Source organism: Caretta caretta, chromosome 2, assembly GCF_965140235.1.
Source record: "Caretta caretta isolate rCarCar2 chromosome 2, rCarCar1.hap1, whole genome shotgun sequence".
Lineage (NCBI taxonomy): Eukaryota > Metazoa > Chordata > Testudines > Cheloniidae > Caretta > Caretta caretta.
In genome coordinates, this window is record NC_134207.1 from 141,640,637 (window position 1) to 141,657,821 (window position 17,185).

General features: G+C 47.6%; 1 protein-coding gene across 3 annotated transcripts in view; it reads right to left on the reverse strand.

Moving 5' to 3' along the window:
- The window catches only part of MARCHF6 (membrane associated ring-CH-type finger 6), a 120,006-nt gene that overhangs the window by 96,495 nt on the left and 6,326 nt on the right, over positions 1-17,185 (reverse strand). For all 3 annotated transcript variants that reach the window (XM_048839584.2, XM_048839585.2, XM_048839582.2), the window contains exons 2-3: positions 3,030-3,126; positions 1,982-2,055 (exon numbers count right to left, since the gene is read on the reverse strand). In XM_048839584.2, coding sequence (XP_048695541.1) covers positions 1,982-2,055; positions 3,030-3,126 — 171 coding nt within the window. The remainder of the gene's footprint in view (positions 1-1,981; positions 2,056-3,029; positions 3,127-17,185) is intronic.

The window sequence follows — 17,185 nt, forward strand, 5'->3', positions numbered from 1 at the left end:
ACTTGACAGCAAACATGTACTGTAATATTTTATTTTGTATTTAACTTAAATTATGTTAATAAATTATAATAAGTTAAGGCCTGAGCATAGGTTGTCCTAATTTCAAATTTAATTTTAAGAAAATTTATTTAAAAAAAAATAAAACTATTTAAATAAACTGATTTTTTTAAAATAATTTTTATCGGCCTCATTTTTTAAGGTTTAAGAGGGAACCCTTGCAAGCTAGAAGTATAATCAAGAAGCAAGTATAACCAATTCAATAACATGTCACAGTCTACCAACCAGTCTGAAACACTAACTCTGAAAGATGCTAAATGCTCCACTCATCTGTTTGGTGTTAACCCCAAACTGTCAACATTAGCTATTTAATTTCTGATCATGTTAGTAGTAGCATCAGTTTAATGCGCTTTTACATTGTTATGGTTACTTTGACAGATTTTGGGGTAGGTGTTACAAGGTGACAGCTAGTTGGTATAAAGGGCTCCTGAAACGGAGAATAACCCCTAGTTATAACCAACCCCCAGATGGTTGGAGATAGAGGAAACTGAATCCAGAGGGTGAGGGGGGAAAAAAAGAGATGCATCACCTGTCCTCCAGCAGCAAGAGCCAAACTGCCTCCTGGATAACAAAAAACTCCAACTATTGAAACTGCCAGTTTCCCTCCCCATCCCAGCCAGTTCCTAGAATGTAGGGACTCATTAGTTTAAAAAAAAAAAAAAAGTCTCTTCATGCAGTACATTTAAATCTTAGAATTTGGGAGCAGCAGCATAAAGTGCAGTAGAACCTCACAGTTACATACACCTCAGGAATGGAGGTTGTTTGTAACTCTGAACAAAATGTTCTTTCAAAAGTTTACAACTGAACATTGACTTAATACAGCTTTGAAACTTTAGTACACAGAAGTATTTTTTTTTAGTAGTCTACAGTTAACACAGTATTGTACTGTAATTTGCTTTTTTTTTTTGGTCTCTGCTGCTGCCTGATTGTGTACTTCTGGTTCCAAATGTGGGGTGTGGTTGACGTCAGTTTGTAACTCTGGTGTTCGTAACTCTGAGGTTCTACTGTAAACTGAATCAAAATAAAAAACACAAGGAGTATTGTACTGATCCGACAGGCAATGAGGGGGCAATGCGGAATGATTGGGGCCTAATGTGCCACACAGGTCAGGGGCCTTACTTATTTGACACCTTGTCCAATGTTAGTTTTCTTGTCACCCAGTAGAACAGAACACTGCATCCCATCAGAAACTGCATACAGAGGAGGTCAGCTCTTGAGTCTAAGGTTTTCAAAAATTAACTAAATTGCTTAACTTTGATTTTCGTTAGCTGAACCTAACATGATAAACAATTATTTGTGGTAGCTACTCAATCTTGACTGAAGCGGCAGTAGAATGAATGGAGAACATTAAGGTACATTAATCAACTCACATTGCTAGTGTCGACTGTGTTGCTAGGAAGAAGTTAGCAGAATTGACTTAGTATCTTACCAAGTAATGTTCTTACAGATAGATACTTCAAAGGCAATTGAAAAAAGTTTGTCAGTTATAGATTACAGGTTTGGTTCACCTCATTTTAGCAGTCTAAAACTTCCAGATTCCTCAGAACTTTACTCCTGCTTAATACACTGCAACTGAAAATGAACTGTATGCATTAATTTATTTAAACTTAGCTGACCGTCCATGAACTGGAATTGGGGGCATCAACAAAAAGATACTGAATATTCTCTCTTGGAAACTAGGTGGAAGAAAAAAATTCAGTATTATTTGCTACAAAGAAAAAACTTTTTTAAAGCCTATATTGTGATCTACTCAAAAGAGCTGTGGGTCAAACAAGAATAAGAGACATAGTCCAAAACTATCAACACAGATACACTTAGAAATAAAAAAAAAATTAAAAAGGCCAATCACTACTCTAAATATCACAAATAAGAAAATAAGGAAACAAAAGTGTTGAAAAAGCTAGAAAAGGTGTTACATACTTACTTGGTGTGAAAGCAAATCTGTGCTTACATAATTCACAGTATTCTTTTCTGCTGTGTTTCAGCCACTGAACTAAGCTGCAAAGAAACACGAACACAGGGCTAAAATGTGTCTGCACTTAAAAATTTAAGACATCCAAACAATTGATTTCCTGATACTTGTGAAAAGTTCAAGTCTAAAAAAATTGCAGTTGAAAAGCTAATAATTGTATTTATGAATTTATCAAATATATTAAGCCTGTTAAATCAATACAGATAGATTGGACCACTATGAAAATGAAATTGGTATGCAAGAATGGAAAAAGAGGGTGGGCTACCACTGGTAACTGTGACTCTTCAAGCAGATGTGTTTGTGCTACTGATGATGTGCCCTCCTCGGCTGTGCATTAGCTCAAATCTTATAGACACTACTATCCAAAAGGCTAACACACACAAGGCACATGCACCTCTATTAATGTGGACCTGTAATTATTTTTTCTCCCTCTGAGGATTGTTTGTACAAAGTACACTTGCATATCTAAGATTGAAATAGTAAGCGATTGTGTAATTAACCACTATCATAATACAATCGCACTGGGGGGCAGCTTTAACTTTGGCATTTTCATGATTAACTGTGCAATCATAACATTGCATTATTATAAGATTTTTAAAAGTTTAAATATAATATTTACCCGTGGGTGTTAGACCTTTACACTCTAATTCATATCCATAAAGGTGCAGAAAGATATACTAATAATTTAGTAAGTTTAGTTAGCCGTCTTCCTGATGCACACAGTTTATAAAAGACTACCAGTAAAATACTACTGTATTCGTAAGCAGGAATGATTGTTACAACATGTAGGTGCACATACTTTGGTTTTCACATGCTCTTTACTCTATAGAGACAGAAAGCAGGCAATGTGAGCTAACCTGTAAGAACCATCTAAAAGTTTATATTTAAATATAATTTTTCCACAAACTAACTTTTCTGCTTACATACTAGTTATTCTGAAGACCTAACACGTATCCCTTTTAGAAAACGTTTGTGTTTTGTTTAAAAAATTTAAACTTACCATTCTTGATGAATAAATTTAATACTGCCAGTACACACGCATGGATGATAGAGGGGTTTCTCAGGTGTTCCTTCAGACCGACACACCCTACATATGTCTGCGGGCCAAAACAAGAAACTTATCATCATTTTGCTTAAAGTTTCTCACATATTTAATATCAAAATAAATTAAGAATAAAAAATAATGGAAAATATAGCATTATGGTCAAGGATGATGCCATATAGTAAAATAAAACCATGCCAATTTAAAATGAAAATAAACTGAAAAATACACAAGACATATTTTGAACTTGGCAAAATAAAGATCCTATGATCTCCAGAAAAGCAGAACAGAATTCTGCATCTTCTTCCTGAACACCCTGCCACTGTGAAAAACTGATAAAAATCTCTACCACACAAAAACAAAAGATTGAAAGGTTCTGGAATTAACAAGTATATACAAACACACAACTGTGGAGGACGCATGCATGAGCACACTGGATGTGAAGATATTTGTACTGCTAAAACAGCAACGCATGGGGTCATCTAAGGACATAAGCTGATGCTCCCAGACAGCTGTCTCTCAACTTGGCACTGGAAGCTGAGAGTAGTTGTAGAAGTTTTATGCAAAGTAAACAGAAGACAGGAAGGTCTGGGGTCTAACCAAGGATGTGTCATTTGGGATACTAGCCCTGACCCTACTAAATTATTGTTCTCAGCATTTTAGTGGAACTAAAAAACAAATTAAAAAAAAACCCCACTGCTTTAAAGTGACAAAAGCTGAAAGGTATACTTGATCAAGTGGACACAAGTTCTACCTAATTAGAAGCAATATAGGTTTCAGGAGCTACAGAAGAGCAGAATAAATTCTGCCTCTTGTTCCATAATCCTATCACCTGATTTCTCTTGAGTTAACATAGCTGTGGGAGATTTTCTGAACTGAAAAACATGTTATTTCTATTTATAAGAGCAGACACAAAGCCTACCCCAACTCTAGATGCTCTTGACAATTAGCTAAACACAACCAATACAGATGGAACACTTAAGTAAATAAAATATTTTATTTAAGAGTCATTATCCTAGCCAAAAATCATCTGTATGAAAATACCAGCTCCGTGCCCTGTGTTAAACATTTGTGTCAAAGAGTCAAGAAAGTGCCACATCTGCTTATGTTCGTATCTTTTTGTGCTCAGCTGGAACTCAAACGGTTAATGTTTTACTTTCTCTAAAAGTCAGAAGCAATAATAATACATAGCTGTTTTCATACACAGACCTCAAAGTATGTACTGAACACTAGCCTCTGTATATGAGGCTAAGACAGTCCACCCCAAGTTTAGTTTTCAGTGATTGGCCATAAGAATGTAAGTAATTCAGGAGATGATAGGAGGAAGAATAACTTGGTACATTTGATTCAGGTCTCTGGACCATTTACATGGACTGCAAAGCTAAAATTCAGTAAGCCCAGCCCTGGTCTACACTAGGACTTTAGATCGAATTTAGCAGCGTTAAATCTATTTAAACCTGCACCCGTCCACACAATGAAGCCCTTTATTTCGACTTAAAGGGCTCTTAAAATCGATTTCCTTACTCCACCCCTGACAAGTGGATTAGCGCTTAAATCGACGTTGCCGGCTCGAATTTGGGGTACTGTGGACACAATTCGATGGTATTGGCCTCCGGGAGCTATCCCAGAGTGCTCCATTCTGACCGCTCTGGACAGCGCTCTCAACTCAGATGCACTGGCCAGGTAGACAGGAAAAGAACCGCGAACTTTTGAATCTCATTTCCTGTTTGGCCAGCGTGGCAAGCTGCAGGTGACCATGCAGAGCTCATCAGCAGAGGTGACCATGATGGAGTCCCAGAATCGCAAAAGAGCTCCAGCATGGACTGAACGGGAGGTACGGGATCTGATCGCTGTTTGGGGAGAGGAATCCGTGCTATCAGAACTCCGTTCCAGTTTTCGAAATGCCAAAACCTTTCTGAAAATCTCCCAGGGCATGAAGGACAGAGGCCATAACAGGGACCCGAAGCAGTGCCGCGTGAAACTGAAGGAGCTGAGGCAAGCCTACCAGAAAACCAGAGAGGCGAACGGCCGCTCTGGGTCAGAGCCCCAAACATGCCGCTTCTATGATGAGCTGCATGCCATTTTAGGGGGTTCAGCCACCACTACCCCAGCCGTGTTGTTTGACTCCTTCAATGGAGATGGAGGCAATACAGAAGTAGGTTTTGGGGACGAAGAAGATGATGATGAGGAGGTTGTAGATAGCTCACAGCAAGCAAGCGGAGAAACCGGTTTTCCCGACAGCCAGGAACTGTTTCTCACCCTAGACCTGGAGCCAGTACCCCCCGAACCCACCCAAGGCTGCCTCCTGGACTCAGCAGGCGGAGAAGGGACCTCTGGTGAGTGTACCTTTTAAAATGCTATACATGGTTTAAAAGCAAGCATGTGAAAGGATTACTTTGCCCTGGCATTTGCGGTTCTGCCTTTGCAAAAGGTTTCTGGGGAGGGCAGCCTTATTTCGTCCTTCATGGTAGGACACTTTACCACTCCAGGCCAGCAACACGTACTGGGGAATCACTGTAGAACAAAGCATTGCAGTGTATGTTTGCTGGCATTCAACCAAAATCCGTTCACGCGGTGGGAGGAGGCAAAATGCGACCTTGTAACGAAAGCACATGTGCTATGTATGTAATGTTAACTTTCAAGGTTTACCCTGAAAGAGTGTAGCCACTGTTTTATAAAATGTGTCTTTTTAAATACCGCTGTCCCTTTTTTTTTCTCCACCAGCTGCATGTGTTTCAATGATCACAGGATCTTCTCCTTCCCAGAGGCTAGTGAAGCTTAGAAAGAAAAAAAAACGCACTCGCGATGAAATGTTCTCCGAGCTCATGCTGTCCTCCCACACTGACAGAGCACAGACGAATGCGTGGAGGCAAATAATGTCAGAGTGCAGGAAAGCACAAAATGACCGGGAGGAGAGGTGGAGGGCTGAAGAGAGTAAGTGGCGGGCTGAAGAGAGTAAGTGGCGGGCTGAAGACAGGGCTGAAGCTCAAAGGTGGCGGCAGCGTGATGAGAGGAGGCAGGATTCAATGCTGAGGCTGCTGCAGGACCAAACCAGTATGCTCCAGTGTATGGTTGAGCTGCAGCAAAGGCAGCTGGAGCACAGACTGCCACTGCAGCCCCTCTGTAACCAACCGCCCTCCTCCCCAAGTTCCATAGCCTCCACACCCAGACGCCCAAGAACACGGTGGGGAGGCCTCCGGCCAACCAGCCACTCCCCCACAGAGGATTGCCCAAAAAAAAGAAGGCTGTCATTCAATAAATTTTAAAGTTGTAAACTTTTAAAGTGCTGTGCTTAAAGTGCTGTGTGGCATTTTCCTTCCCTCCTCCACCACCCCTCCTGGGATACCTTGGTAGTCATCCCCCTATTTGTGTGATGAATGAATAACGAATGCATGACTGTGAAGCAGCAATGACTTTATTGGCTCTGCAAGCAATGATTAAAGGGAGGAGGGGAGGGTGGTTAGCTTACAGGGAAGTAGAGTGAACCAAGGGGCGGGGGGGTTCATCAAGGAGAAACAAACAGAACTTTTACACCGTAGCCTGGCCAGTCATGAAACTGTTTTTCAAAGCTTCTCTGATGCGTACCGCGCCCTCCTGTGCTCTTCTAACCGCCCTGGTGTCTGGCTGCGCGTAACCAGCAGCCAGGCGATTTGCCTCAACCTCCCACCCCGCCATAAACGTCTCCCCCTTACTCTCACAGATATTGTGGAGCACACAGCAAGCAGTAATAACAGTGGGAATATTGGTTTCGCTGAGGTCTAAGCGAGTCAATAAACTGCGCCAGCGCGCCTTTAAACGTCCAAATGCACATTCTACCACCATTCTGCACTTGCTCAGCCTGTAGTTGAACAGCTCCTGACTACTGTCCAGGCTGCCTGTGTACGGCTTCATGAGCCATGGCATTAAGGGGTAGGCTGGGTCCCCAAGGATACATATAGGCATTTCAACATCCCCAACAGTTATTTTCTGGTCTGGGAATAAAGTCCCTTCCTGCAGCTTTTGAAACAGACCAGAGTTCCTGAAGATGCGAGCATCATGCACCTTTCCCGGCCATCCCACGTTGATGTTGGTGAAACGTCCCTTGTGATCCACCAGAGCTTGCAGCACTATTGAAAAGTACCCCTTGCGGTTTATGTACTCGGCGGCTTGGTGCTCCGGTGCCAAGATAGGGATATGGGTTCCATCTATAGCCCCACCACAGTTAGGGAATCCCATTGCAGCAAAGCCATCCACTATGACCTGCACATTTCCCAGGGTCACTACCCTTGATATCAGCAGATCTTTGATTGCGTGGGCTACTTGCATCACAGCAGCCCCCACAGTAGATTTGCCCACTCCAAATTGATTCCCAACTGACCGGTAGCTGTCTGGCGTTGCAAGCTTCCACAGGGCTATCGCCACTCGCTTCTCAACTGTGAGGGCTGCTCTCATCTTGGTATTCATGCGCTTCAGGACAGGGGAAAGCAAGTCACAAAGTTCCATGAAAGTGCCCTTACGCATGCGAAAGTTTCGTAGCCACTGGGAATCGTCCCAGACCTGCAACACTATGCGGTCCCACCAGTCTGTGCTTGTTTCCCGAGCCCAGAATCGGCGTTCCACAGCATGAACCTGCCCCATTAGCACCATGATGCATGCATTGTCAGGGCCCATGCTTTCAGAGAAATCTGTGTCCATGTCCTGATCACTCACGGGACCGCGCTGACGTCGCCTCCTCGCCCGGTATCGCGTTGCCATGTTCTGGTGCTGCATATACTGCTGAATAATGCGTGTGGTGGTTAATGTGCTCCTAATTGCCAAAGTGAGCTGAGCGGGCTCCATGCTTGCCGTGGTATGGCGTCCGCACAGAAAAAAGGCGCGGAACGATTGTCTGCCGTTGCTCTGACGGAGGGAGGGGCGACTGACGACACGGCTTACAGGGTTGGCTTCAGGGAGCTAAAATCAACAAAGGGGGTGCCTGTACATCAAGGAGTATTTCAGGCAGGACTGCACGGAGGGTTCCAATAAGAAATGGTGCACCTAAGTGATCGTTGTTATTGGAACAAGGAGGTTAGCCTGGCCTCTGATTGATACATGGCTAGATTTACCTCGCTGCACCTTCTCTGTGAGTGACTGCAGTGTGACCTAGAGGAATGAGTCCCCTAGACAGGGGAGGAGGCAAATGAGTACAAAACAAATCTGGTCTATTTCTTGTTTTGACCCACTCCATCTATCTTTTACATCTTTGGCTGGCAGCAGACGGTGCAGAAGGACTGCATGCCATCCACATCTCATGGCTGCTTGGCAGAAGATGGTACAGTACGCCTGCTAGCCATCCCCATCTCTTGCCTGCCTGGCAGAAGATGGTGCAATACGACTGCTAGCAATCCTCATCTCTTGCCTGCCTGGCAGAAGATGGTACAGTACGACTGCTAGCAGTCCGTATCGCCTGCCTGCTCACCATAAGACGGTTCAATAGGACTGACTGCAGGACTAAAGAGAATGACCTGGTCAAGTCACTCCAAATTTAGTCCCTGCGCCCATGTCTGCCCAGGCGCTCCCAGCCGACGCGGCCAGGAGCACCTCGGACACGATGAGGACGACTACCAGTCGTATTGCACCGTCTGCTGCCAGAAGGCAAGGGGTTGCTGCTACTGTGCAGCAAAGCCGTACCGCGTCTGCCAGCACCCAGGAGACATAGGGTGACGGTTACCTGAGCGGGCTCCATGCTTGCTGTGGTATGGCGTCTGCACAGGTAACTCAGGAAAAAAGGCGCGAAATGATTGTCTGCCTTTGCTTTCACGGAGGGAGGGAGGGAACGGGGGCCTGACGACACGTACCCAGAACCACCCGCGACAATGTTTTAGCCCCATCAGAGCGCTCCATTGTGACTGCTCTGGACAGCACTCTCAGATGCCCGATTGTTTGCCATTGCTCTGACGCTGGGAGGGGCGCTTACAGGGTTGGCTTCAGGGAGCTAAAATCAACAAAGGGGGTGGCTTTACATCAAGGAGTATTTCAGGCAGGACTTCACGGAGGGTTCCAATAAGAAATGGTGCACCTAAGTTATTGTCCTTATTGGAGCAAGAAGGTTAGCCTGGCCTCTGATTGATACATGGCTAGATTTACCTCGCTGCACCTTGACTGCAGTGTGATCTAGAAGAATGAGTCCCCTAGACAGGGGAGGGGGGGGAAGCAAATGAGTACAAAACAAATCTGGTCTATTTCTTGTTTTGACCCACTCCATCTATCTTTTACATCTTTGGCTGGCAGCAGACGGACTGCATGCCATCCACATCTCATGACTGCTCGGCAGAAGATGGTACAGCACGACTGCTAGCAGTCCGTATCGCCTGCCCGCTCACCATAAGACGGTTCAATAGGACTGACTGCAGGACTAAAGAGAATGACCTGGTCAAGTCACTCCAAATTTAGTCCCTGTGCCCATGTCTGCCCAGGCGCTCCTGATCGACCTCACAGAGGCGACCAGGAGCACCTCAGACATGACGATGACGGCTACCAGTCGTACTGTACCGTCTGCTGCCACAAGGCAAGGGGTTGCTGCTACTGTGTAGCAATGCCGTACCGCGTCTGCCAGCACCCAGGAGACATAGGGTGACGGTTACCTGAGCGGGCTCCATGCTTGCCATGGTATGGCGTCTGCACAGGTAACTCAGGAAAAAAGGCGCGAAATGATTGTCTGCCCTTGCTTTCACGGGGGGAGGGAGGGAACGGGAGGCTGACGATATGTACCCAGAACCACCCGCGACAATGTTTTAGCCCCATCAGGCATTGGGATCTCAACCCAGAATTCCAATGGGCAGCGGAGACTGCGGGAACTGTGGGATAGCTACCCACAGTGCAACGCTCCGGAAGTCGACGCTTGCCTCGGTACTGTGGAAGCGCTCCGCCGAGTTAATGCACTTAATGCACTTAGAGCATTTACTGTGGGGACACACACACTCGAATTTATAAAACCGATTTCTAAAAAACCGACTTCTATAAATTCGACCTTATTCCGTAGTGTAGACATACCCCCAGAAACATCCTGAATGCAGCATCAGTAATTTTACAGATTGACGTGGTCAGCACTGAATTTGCCTGTTAGTTTCATTACCTCATAAGACATAGTGATGAGACCTTTTTATTAACCTATCACTATTACCCAGGATTATCATCACTACACATATGAAGTATGGCTGACTCATCTGTGGACAGCAATGGGAGGGGATTGTGTTGCTCTTAATAAGAAAGTTATACTTACTTACCTGAGTTTTCTCAGAAGATGGTGTAGAACAATTGCTCCTCCTCCCTGTGGGCACTGCTAAGATGTTCTAGAGCAGGGGTGGGCAAACTTTTTGGCCTGAGGGCCACATCGGGGAATAGAAATTGTATGGCGGGCCATGAATGCTCACAAAATTGTGGTTGGGGTGCAGAAGGGGGTGAGGGCTCTGGTTGGGGGAGGCTCAGGGGTGCAGGCTCTGGGCGACACTTACTTCAAGCTGCTGCTGGAAGCAGCAGCATGTCCCTTCTCCAGCTGCTATGTGGAGGCATGGCCAGGCGGCTCTGCTGCATGCTGCCCCATCCGCAGGCACCACCCCTGCAGCTCCCATTGGAGTGACGGAGGAGGCCACTGGAGCACGGAGGAGCTGGAGGGGGGCCGTGCCGCTGCTTCCGGGAGCCGTGTGGAGTGGCCCCCAACCCTGCGCCCTGACTGGAGCGAGGCAAACCCCAGACTTCATTTCCTAGCGGGAGCTCGAGGGCCAGCTTAAAACAGCTGGCAGGCTGGATCCGGCCCGCAAGCCATAGTTTGCCCACCCGTTCTAGAGGATTCCCTTTTCTCCCATTCCTGTTGAACAAGCATAGGGGGCCATCAAGGGTATGTCTACACAGCAGTATAAGCCCAGGTCTGAGCCTAAGCTCAAGGCAAACCCCCCTTGCGTCCACACTGCAATTGTACTAACCTAGGGCTCAGGACCCTGCAGGGTCTCAGGACCCGAGTCAAGCTAGGGCCAAGGGTCTGAGTCCTACTGCTTTCCTATGTACATGTGGCCTTGGCTTGACTTGGGTTCCGGGTGTCCTCCAGATATATCGCACCCTTACTGGTGGCAGAGTAATAGCACTGCAGGGAGCATCATTACTGCCTGGCCAAGCATGGTCCCCATTCCTGCTCCTCCTGCAATGACGACTCCAGCTCCTGCTCCTCCTTGCTGCTGTGCAGCGCTTGCCTGGAGCAGGTGGCAAAGTTGCCAGGCCAGAGGTGACTCCTGGCTGTCGGGATATTGGGGGTCATCCCTCCGCAGGCTAGGCTGAGCTGGGAGCTCCACTCAGTGGTTCACGCGAACCGGTTGTTAAATTTAGAAGCAGTTTTAGAATCGGTTGTTACGGCTCCCCCGGCCCCTCTCCTGCCTTCCCTCCTCTCGCAGAGCCTCAGCATGCCACGCCGCTGGCACCAGTGCTCTGGACCACTCCTGGGCAACTCTGCAGCTCCTGCCGCTTTGAGCAGCATGGTCAGGGGGCCGGGCCGGGAGAAGGGATTGGATAAGGGGCCATGGTCAGGGGGCCAGGCCAGGAGAAGGGATTGGAGAAGGGATTGGATAAGGGGCCATGGTAAGGGGGCCGGGCCGGGGCTGGGAGAAGGGATTGGATAAGGGGCAGGGAGCGGTTGGAGGTTCCGAGGGGGCGGTCAGGGAACGTGGGGGGGGGGGGGGCGCGGGCGGTGGGGTTGGGTAGGCAGTCGCCGCCCAAGAAAGTCCCAGCCAGGCTGGGGCTCGGCTGGGACAGCCCCCCAGGCCAAGGGGGCCCCAACTCATGGCGCTAGGGAGGGCTCAGTGTTATAGAAGGGGGCTGTTGGAGAAGGGGCTCGGTGCTAGAGTGGGGTGCATGGAGCAGCACTGTTTGGGGGCGTGGGGCTATGGAAGGGCTGCGGGGCCCCACATCCTGTCTCGGGACAGGGGCCGGGCTGCGGCTGATACTTGCACTGCACAGCCATATGGACAGCCGCTCCAGGGCCCCGCACGCAGAGGCCGATCCAATGCCACCTCGCTCAGCAGCCGCGGCCGAGCTCCATGCTGCTTCCTGCCTCGCCCAGGAAGCACGACTGGCTGTGCTGGGCAGGGAGATCAGGCACCATGTGACTGGGCGCTGCATACAGCCGGGGAGCCAGACCCCTGGCAGCAGCCTCCTCCTCTGCCCCAGGAGCCGGGCAGGGCTGGCTGGTGCCATGGCTGGAGGCTGTCTTGGGCGTGTTGGGGTGAGCCCCCATGTCTCTCCCGCTCCTGCGCTGTGGGGCTGTCCAGCCTCTGCTGCTCGGGGGCGCTCACATCCCGCACTGGGGAGTTGGGCAGATGGCAGCCTTTGCCCCACATGCCAGGAGCAACCCCACTGATGCAAGGGCTACAGGACTCCTGTGCCACCAGCTGGCACCTGGGATGGAGAACAGGCCTGGGGAGGACAGGGGGGCAGGACAGAGACTGGGGTGGGTGGGAGGGGGTAGGAGAGAGTCTGGGGAGATGGGGGGGCAGGATGGAGCCTGGGGGGCAGGATGGAATGGGAGGGGGCAGGACAGAGGCACATCCCTTAAATCAGAACTTTTTATAGGGAACCAGCTGTTAAGATTTTGGCAGTTCATCACTGGCTCCACTGCATAGGGTTGCCAACCCTCCACTACTGTCCTTGAGTCTCCAGGAATTAAAGGTTTCAGAGTAACAGCTGTGTTAGTCTGTATTTGCAAAAAGAAAAGGAGTACTTGTGGCACCTTAGAGACTAACCAATTTATTTGAGCATGAGCTTTCGTGAGCTACAGCTCACTTCATCAGATGCATACCGTGGAAACTGCAGCAGACTTTATATATACACAGAGAATATGAAACAATACCTCCTCCCACCCCACGGAGGAGGTATTGTTTCATATTCTCTGTGTATATATAAAGTCTGCTGCAGTTTCCACGGTATGCATCTGATGAAGTGAGCTGTAGCTCACGAAAGCTCATGCTCAAATAAATTGGTTAGTCTCTAAGGTGCCACAAGTACTCCTTTTCTTTTTTCAGGAATTAAAGATGAATATTTAATTAAAGATTGTGTCATGCGATGAATACGTCCAGGAATATATCAAACCAAAACTGGCAATACTATCCACAGGGCACTGCTTGGTCCCCACTCCACTCTCTGGCTCTTGCTTCCGGGCTCCCCCTGCCCTTGCTGGGGCCGCATGTGCAGGGGCACCTGAGTTCATGCACTGTGAGGGCGGTGAGAGGGAGCCAGCCCCAAAACTTCCCTGCAGCCTTTAGTGTGAAGACAGGGATAAGGAATTGCCTGGGGGTGCTGGAGCACACTGCACCCCAAGTCCTTCACCACTCCACAGCCAGGCTGGTGTGTGTGTGTTTTAAGGGATGGGATCTTTGGGAGGAGAGCAATGATCCCCCACTGGGTCATGTGGTCAGGGACACACACTCTGGTCAGAATGGAGCATGGAAGGAAGTAGCTACTTCTGGGGCCCTTGGTGGGGGATTGCCAACAAATGAAAACTTTGATTATTAAGCAGACTAGTGGGTCACCCATGTTGGCTGCTTCTGGAGACTTGTTAGAAAAGTGGGAGTAAGAAGCACCATCAGTTGAACATGGGAGCTCCAGTGTTCAGCTGAGCCAGGGTTAGAAGACTTTAAATGGGGTGGTGACACTGATGCAGTATATATCCCACTAAGGGTGTTCCTCCTGAAGAGCGAGTGATCTTCAGCTTGCACAAGCACACTACTAGAGAGCCTCCAGGGTTTTCAGTGAAGACCGATATGGTCAAGCCATATCACAAAGCCATTGTGCTACTCCCCACCCCACCCCCAACCACACATTTATTTTCCATCACATTACATGGCAATCAAGACCACTCCCTCTCACAAGCACTGTCCCCCCACCCTCTCTCCTCCCAAAATGAGCCAGTTTCCCTTCCCACCCCGAAGCACATAATACCATTTATGTCAATGTCATTTGGTTGGAATAGTATCCAAGCCTGTCCATGAATGTAGACAGTATAGTTTTCCCACATGCACCATGATTCTGTGGATGAAGGGAAAGCAGTGGATGTATTGTTTCTTGACTTTAGCAAAGCTTTTGACACGGTCTCCCACAGTATTCTTGTCAGCAAGTTAAAGAAGTACGGGCTGGATGAATGCACTATAAGGTGGGTAGAAAGTTGGCTAGATTGTCGGGCTCAACGGGTAGTGATCAATGGCTCCATGTCTAGTTGGCAGCCGGTGTCAAGTGGAGTGCCCCAAGGGTCGGTCCTGGGGACAGTTTTGTTCAATATCTTCATAAATGATCTGGAGGATGGTGTGGATTGCACTCTCAGCAAGTTTGCGGATGATACTAAACTGGGAGGAGTGGTAGATAAGCTGGAGGGCAGGGATAGGATACAGAGGGACCTAGACAAATTGGAGGATTGGGCCAAAAGAAATCTGATGAGGTTCAATAAGGATAAGTGCAGGGTCCTGCACTTAGGACGGAAGAACCCAATGCACAGCTACAGACTAGGGACCGAATGGCTAGGCAGCAGTTCTGCGGAAAAGGACCTAGGGGTGACAGTGGACGAGAAGCTGGATATGAGTCAGCAGTGTGCCCTTGTTGCCAAGAAGGCCAATGGCATTTTGGGATGTATAAGTAGGGGCATAGCGAGCAGATTGAGGGACGTGATCGTCCCCTCTATTCGACACTGGTGAGGCCTCATCTGGAGTACTGTGTCCAGTTTTGGGCCCCACACTACAAGAAGGATGTGGATAAACTGGAGAGAGTCCAGCGAAGGGCAACAAAATGATTAGGGGTCTGGAACACATGACTTATGAGGAGAGGCTGAGGGAGCTGGGATTGTTTAGTCTGCAGAAGAGAAGAATGAGGGGGGATTTGATAGCTGCTTTCAACTACCTGAGAGGTGGTTCCAGAGAGGATGGTTCTAGACTATTCTCAGTGGTAGAAGAGGACAGGACAAGGAGTAATGGTCTCAAGTTGCAGTGGGGGAGGTTTAGGTTGGATATTAGGAAAAACTTTTTCACTAGGAGGGTGGTGAAACACTGGAATGCGTTGCCTAGGGAGGTGGTGGAATCTCCTTCCTTAGAGGTTTTTAAGGTCAGGTTTGACAAAGCCCTGGCTGGGATGATTTAATTGGGGATTGGTCCTGCTTTTGAGCAGGGGGTTGGACTAGATGACCTCCTGAGGTCCCTTCCAACCCTGATATTCTATGATTCTATGTTCCTAGGGCTAGAGCAGTGGTTCTCAGACTTGCGTTTTGGTGACCCCTTTCACACAGCAAGCCTCTGAGTGCGACTCCCCTTATAAATTAAAACCACATTTTTTTATATTTAAACACCATTATAAATGCTGGAGGTGAAGCAGGGTTTGGGGTGGAGGCTGACAGCTCAAGACCCCCACACACATAACCTTTGGACCCCAAGGAGTCACGACCCCCAGTTTGAGAACCCCTGGGCTAGAGTCTCAACACTGGGGGGAGGGGGCAACGAGATATGCTGGGATATGGTTACTTTGACTCAGATCTGTGCACTGCAGTGTGGATGCTAGGTTTGAGCACAGTCAAAAAATTCTTAACGTAGGGTTAAAATGCAATGTAGACACTTCAGCCCAGGTTCCTTGACATGAGTCCGCTGACTTGAGTCCCACTAATCCAGGGGTTCTCAAACTTTTTTTTTGCTGGAAACCCCTTTGAAAATATTTCAGACTGTAACAATGCCCCCCGCCAAAAAAAAAAAAAGTGATAGCAAATTACTGTATGTATTCATAGGAGCATACTCAGGATACTGCCACCCTTACTTCTGAGCCGCTGCTGGTGGCGGTGCTGCCTTCAGAGCTGAGGAGCCGGAGAGCGGCAGCTGCTGTACCCCCTCCCATTCCCTCCAGTAATATTTTTTGTGATCTCATGACCCCTGTACAATAGCCTTGCAACCCCTTTTTGGGTCAGGACTCCCAGTTTGAGCAACACTGCACTAACCCAAGACTTACACTGCTGTGTAGACATAGCCTAAGAAGCTTAGTTCTGAGGTAGTAATTTAATATACTGATGACATCCAGCTTTTTTAATTACCCAATCCAATCACTGCTGTTGAATGCCTATCCCAATGTTGGGGTCAGATTGGGACATAGATGAAAACTGGGTGACTAAAACTCAATCCACATAAAATTGAAATAATGTTGGTAGATTAGGGGAAGTAGCCAAATGATAGCGAAGCGGATGTCCACAGCCGATTAAGGACATTTGTCTGCCATTTATTCCATGGGCATGCAGCCTGGCTGTTGTGTTTTAACCTCAGTTATGGCTGAGTGAAAACACAGAAGCAGAGTCCAAAAGTACTTTTAAACAAATGCATCTGAATGGGGCAATGTGACTTTTTTCAGCTGCAACCCTGCTAAAATAACCCAGAAGGGGGGCACCACTGTCTGAAGAATTGGGCACTTGGCTGGAAGTCAGGAGACCTGGGTTTTACTCCTAGCTCTGACAGTGTGTGACCATGACCAAGTCACTTCACCGCTCTGTACCCTCACACACACTGTCTAACTTGTTCTATTTAGACAATATGGGACAGTCCCTGTCCCAAAAAGCTTACAATTTGTTTGTACAGTGTTTAGTACAATGGGACCCTAGCTTTGTTTGGGGCTTGTAAGTGCTACTGCAATCCTTAAACAAAATATTAATCCATATCTTTGTCGCCTGAAGACAGGATTACTGCAATGCACTCTACATGGGGATACAATTTAAATCAATTCAGAAACTTAAGCTGCCACATTTTGCACCAGCTTGTTTATTAAGGCCTTGTCTACACTGCCACTTTACAGCACTGCAGCTTTCTCACTCAGGGGTGTGAAAAAACACCCGAGTGCTGCAAGTTTCAGCGCTGTAAAGTGGCAGTGTAGACAGTGCACCAGCACTGGTAGCTACTCCCCTCGTGGAGGTGGGTTTTTATAGCGCTGGGAGAGATCTCTCCCTTGATTTCAAAGAAAGGAGGCTGGAGGTAGTACAGTCTCCGAAGGGCATGCTGCAATGCGTCTGAATTTGTGGAAGTTGCTGTAAAGGATGGAGTTATATCTATGAGGGTGAGGGGAGAGTGGAATTGTGTGTTTTTTTAAGGAATTTTCTTTCT